The sequence below is a fragment of the Hirundo rustica genome, chromosome 4 (genome assembly GCF_015227805.2).
Source record: "Hirundo rustica isolate bHirRus1 chromosome 4, bHirRus1.pri.v3, whole genome shotgun sequence".
Lineage (NCBI taxonomy): Eukaryota > Metazoa > Chordata > Aves > Passeriformes > Hirundinidae > Hirundo > Hirundo rustica.
In genome coordinates, this window is record NC_053453.1 from 3,104,663 (window position 1) to 3,110,045 (window position 5,383).

At 48.7% G+C, this 5,383-nt stretch overlaps 1 protein-coding gene across 1 annotated transcript; it reads left to right on the top strand.

Moving 5' to 3' along the window:
* The first annotated feature begins 2,006 nt into the window (after positions 1–2,006).
* On the top strand, positions 2,007–4,880 carry LOC120751377 (endonuclease domain-containing 1 protein-like). The gene is made up of 2 exons (XM_040061038.1): positions 2,007–2,291; positions 4,335–4,880. Exons 1-2 carry the CDS (start codon positions 2,007–2,009, stop codon positions 4,878–4,880), a joined length of 831 nt encoding a protein of 276 aa, XP_039916972.1.
* The last annotated feature ends 503 nt before the right edge of the window (positions 4,881–5,383 follow it).

Genomic DNA, 5,383 nt, shown 5'->3' on the forward strand with positions numbered 1-5,383 from the left:
ACTTTCAGGGATTGCATTCGGTGAGCAACTGCTCCTGGGGCTTCCCTTCCCCAACAGCAATGAATATCTTCCAAATACCCAATCTAAACCTTCACTCCTTCCATTTCAAGCCCTTTAACCTTGTCCTATTGTCGTGGTTTAACCCCAGCCAGCACAAACACCCCACGCTGCCGCTCCCTCACTCCCCTGCTGTTGGGATGAGGAGGAGAATTGGAAGGGTAAAAGCCAGAAAATTTGTGGGGAGAGATAAAGACAATTTAACAGGGACAGCAAAAGCTCTGCACACAAGCAAAGCACAACAAGGAATTCTTTCACCATTTCCCATGGATAGAAAGGTGTTCAGCCACCGCCAGGACAGCAGGGTCCCATCCCACTAACAGTTACCTGGGAAAACAAAACTCACCACTCCAGATGTCCTATCCTTCCTCCTTCTTCCCCTCACCTGATATGCTCAGCATGATGTCACATGGTCTGGAATATCCCTGTGGCCAGCTGGGGTCACCCATCCTGGCTGGGTCTCCTCCCAACCACCTTGCCTCCTTGCCAGACTGGCAGTACAAAAGGCAGAAAAGGCCTTGGCTCTGTGCAGTAACAAAAACATCTCTGTGTTATCAGCTCTGTGTTCAGCACAACTCCAAACACAGCCCGCAACCTGCCACTGTGGAGAAAATTAACTCTGTACCCAGCACACCGATCAACTCCATGCCCTTGTCCAAAGTCTCTCTCTCCAGCTCTCCTGCAGACTCCTGAAGCACCAGCAGGTGCTCTGAGCTATCCCCAGAGCCTTTTCCTTCCCAGGCTGCTGGGATGAAGCTGTTACAAAGCCATGGCATTCAGGCAGGAGAAGATTTGTAGCCTGGCCATAGGAATGGTGCAATGGGAGGCTGCAGAAGAGCAACCTGTGAATATCTGAGTGTTGTCAAAGACAGGCCAGTCCATCTAATGTCACCAGAGCTGTTCTGTTGGGAATAGAAACACATGTAGGTGCTGGAGCAGCAGCAGCTGCAGCTGGTGGCATTGATGAAATGATCAAGGAAGTCACTAGACCCCGTTAACTGATCCTGATACACCTTGCTCCAAGTCTGCAAATTTTGGAGAAATATTGCAGAAACTATGAAAAAACAGTCAATCAATTTCAGGGAAGATATGAACAAACTCCTTAAAAACAACCCAGAAAACTTATTTTTTTATGTGGAATTCCCTGTTTATGGGAAGAGGCAAATTTATAACTGGGTATTTTCCATCAGTCAGGACAGCAAGGAAAGAAGGAATGGTTTGGGAATGAAACTCAAGCCAGCTCACTGGAAAATCAACATCAAACTGTTTAAAAAGAAGGAAGCAGGAAATTATTGAGTACCAAACCTCCACCCATGACCTTGCAAAACCCTCTAGAAAACCAGAAGTGTGGTCAGCACTCTAATCTCTGCTTGGGAAATCGAACAACGGTCTCCTCCTGCAGAGCATATAAACCCAGAGAATCTGAGACTCCAGCAGAGGCATTTTGAGGGTCCTCTGGCACACTGGGCCTGCGGACAGAATTTTGTGCTGCTCTTTCTCTCGGTAGGTGTTTTCTCTATGTCTATTAAGTTGGATATTAAGTTAGGTGGATAGATTTTAATCTCATGGAGTGGGTCATGCAAGTGGGAGGTGGGAAAAGGTGAGCTTGTCCCAGCGCTGTACCTCTGTTGCAAGTTAACATTAATGTGAGAGCTGATGACATTCCTGGTGGGTTTGGCCCCTTCCTCCTACAGGCTGACTTGTCCCACTGTTGCCTGCTCAGGGCACCTAAACCCTGGTTTAGGTTTCACCCTTATTGCCCTCACGATTTTTCCATATCCTGGAGAACAGAAATGACTGCTTTTCTGGTCTCTCCTGATCCCCTCCTCTGACAGCTCTGCTCCTCTGCACACAAACGCTCTAGGCCTTGACCAGCTCTCTCCAAGCTGAGTGTCCCTCTGCATTTGCCTTCCAGGGGAGCGAGAGCCCTTCACTGAAATCCTGCCACGATGCTGTGGCTGCTGCTTCTGCAGGTGTTGGCCAGCAGCCTCTGGCTGGGACACAGTGAGGTGGTGACATCCTTTGAAGATTGTCCTCAGTTTTTCTATGAGGAAACCAGCCCAAATGATGCCCTGAATCCACAGAACCCAGCCTGGATCTGTCAGCGCTACAGCAGCTCCTATCACTATGCCACCCTGTACGACCGAGAGAGGAGAATTCCAGTATACTCTGCTTACATCTACCGGCCTTTAAGTGAAAAGATACATGATTCATCATGGTTTGTTGAGCCCCAGGTGAGTGTCTCTCACATCACAGCACATCTCATCACATTACAGCACATCACCCTCCAGCCCCTCAGAGATGAGCTGCAGCTTTTCAATTACCACTTCTATTCCCCAATACACACATGCAAATGGACACACACTGGATGGGAATTTTCTCCTTGTACTTCAAACACCTACACCACATGGTTCCTCTTCTGCATCTCAGACATCAGCAGGAGAATGAGATGAATCACATCCCAAAGGTGCCCAGTTTTCTGTCTTGGCCTGACAGGAACAGCAAATCCAATTGCTTGGCATTACATGACAAAGCCCAATGATTCCCATCCCTCTGCCCTGTGCTGTGCTGGGTGACCAAGTGATGGGGGAAAGGCATCCAAGAGAGGCTGCACCTGAGGGCCCAAGAGTCCTGCTGGGAGCTGATCCCCACTTTGCCCTGACCTGTTTTGTATCTCTGACAGAGCTTATCCGCTCCCAGTGAAGAGTCAAACAACCTTTGTGAGTGGTGTATGAGTTGTCAGGTGAAACGCAGAATGGGGTGAGATGGCCCAGGAACAAAGGCTTGGGGGAAAAGGCACTGAAGATGCAAGGGTCAGGTTAACTGCGGAGAGATTTCTGGAGTGACATTTCAGGCAGTGAAAAGTGAGGAACATCCGTGTCAGTCCAGTCGGAAGGCCGTGATCTCCGTCCATGGGCAGTGACCCCTGAGCACCTCTGGCTCAGGCTTGGTCCAGAAGGATCCAGCTGACAGACAGAACTCTACAAGCTATAGAGCCCTCCCAAATGTCTCTCAGACAAACTTCAGTAGACCAGGCCAGGCCAATTGCAGATGTGAGAAAGAGGCAATTCCTGGCATTGCTAAGGACAGAGTAGCAGGGAGGCATTTGGGGGAAGGTGATCCAGAGAAGGAAGCCACATGCCCTACTCCAGAGGAAGGCTAAATATGTTTCCCTAAAGATCAACAAAAAGATGTTGATGTTATGAAAGAAATATGCATTTCATCTCATTAGACACAGGATCTCAAGCAACTAATCTGGTCTTGCACCACTACAGCCTCCACAAAAGTGAGGGATTAAAATCTTCTCTCTTTTTGTAGAGTCATAGAATGGTTTGTGTTGAAGGAACCTTAAAGACCATCTTAATCCAGCTCCCCTGCATGTTCCAGGCCACTTGCCACTAGACCCAGCATGCTCTAAGCCCTATCCAACCTGGCATTTTCCTCCTGGACCTTGGATTCTGGCCACCCCCAAAAATCTTGGATTTTGTTAACTCTCCAGAGGCCTTTTTGGAAGGTTTCATTTCCCCAGGACTCTTTTGAGTTTGCAGGCCACTCTCAGAGGCTGATCATTTGTAACTTCTTTTCAGTGATGCTGCAGAAGACGCTCCCTGGCCCAGATTAGCTCTGAGACACATTCTTAGCCTTGCTGTAACAGATTCGACTTACATTGAGATCTTTTTGCTTCCTGAGCAAAAATGTTCATCCTTGAACAAACTGTAGCCCTCCCAGTGAATCCTCAGCTCCAGGAATGATTTCCAGACACATCTCCCTGTGTATGGGATTAGGGGAGGCAACCTCTGGTGTTCCAGCAGTGGGATAGATTTCTGTGTGTAGCAACAACACAAGAGAGTCACAGAATCACAGCATGGCATGAGGGGATCCAGAGAGAGCTCTGAGCAGATTTGGGCCATGGAGACAGGAGGAAAGGGAAGCAGATTTGGCAGGGGAGATTTCTCACCAAAGTCACCTTTCAATCCTAGAGGTGGAAAATGCTCCTTGTCTCATGCATCCATCCATGCTCCCAGCACAGGCTACAGGCTGGATCACAAAGGGCACAAGTCAAAAGGAGAGCAGTCAGATTCTGAGCTGCTTTCTCTTTAAAGCTGTTGTGGAGCATTCAGGAGGGGCATGTGTATGATTTCTCTCAGATTCATACATTTTGGTACACTGAGATGACAAAAAATGGGATCTTGACCACCAGAGTCTTCTGCTCCAGGGCAGTCTTCTCCATTACTCCCATTCCCCATTCTAACACCTCTTTCTCTTTCCCTGTCCAGCTGATAGGTGACAACGATCTTAAAGACATGGAAACTGAGTTGGTCCTTATAGAACGCTACAATTTCACTTCAGACCAAATCAAAGCAAGCCAGGCTGTTCTTGAAGACTACAATCAACTGCTTGGTTTGGAACGTGGCTATTTGAACCCCAGTGGCCATCATGATAGCAGAGACAGCAGGAAGGCTACCTTCACCCTCACCAACATAGTGCCCCAGGACAGCAGTTTGTACATTGGTCAGTGGAAACACTACGAGTTTACGAGGATGCCAGAAAAGAGCAAGGGCTGTACAACCACCTACGTCATCACGGGTGCTGTGCCTGGGAACAGCTATGTCGCTCAAGGGAGGGTTAACAGACCCAGCCACATCTGGTCAGCTGCCTGCTGCTTGGTGGGCACACATCCCACAAAGGCCTGGGGAGCCATCGCTGAGAATGACCACGACCAAATCCGGATCCTCAGCCTGGGGGAGCTGGAGGCCAGGTTGACTGAGATCTACGAGGGGGAAAGAGTTACTCTGTTCAGCAAAGCCTGTCCCCGGAAATAAGCCTCACAACCTGGATGGAAAAGGCTATGGGGCTTTTGCCATATGTCATAGAATCACAGAATCACAGAATTGGTTGGTTTTGATGGGACCTTAAAGCCTTATAGATCATCTCATTCTGACCTGCCTGCCATGGACAGGGACACCTTCCATTACAGCAGGTTGTTCCAAGCCCTCCCCAGCCTGGCCTTTAATGTTTCCATGATAACTTTTGCTCAAACCACAGCCTGCTCATGGGAATTTACATCTTTAGAAGATCCCATCTCACCCTGTCCTCCATCAGTGTGAAACGATTCCCTCTTATGCTATCACTCCATAGCCTTGTCCAAAGACCCTCTCCAGCCCTCTTAGGGATCCTTTAGGCACTGGATTCCCAGGAGTCTTCTCCAGGCTGAACATCTCCAACTCTCTCACTCTCTCTCCACACCAGACATGATCCAGACCTCGGAGCACCTTCACGGTTTCTTGTGGACTCCACTACAACAGCTTTGTATCCTTCTTCTGCT

Bases quoted from the DNA above. Each gene is read 5' to 3' on its own strand.
- LOC120751377 (XM_040061038.1), top strand. From the start codon at position 2,007: ATGCTGTGGCTGCTGCTTCTGCAGGTGTTGGCCAGCAGCCTCTGGCTG. The intron at 2,292-4,334 runs GTGAGTGTCTCT...TTCCCTGTCCAG, and splicing joins CATGGTTTGTTGAGCCCCAG to CTGATAGGTGACAACGATCT.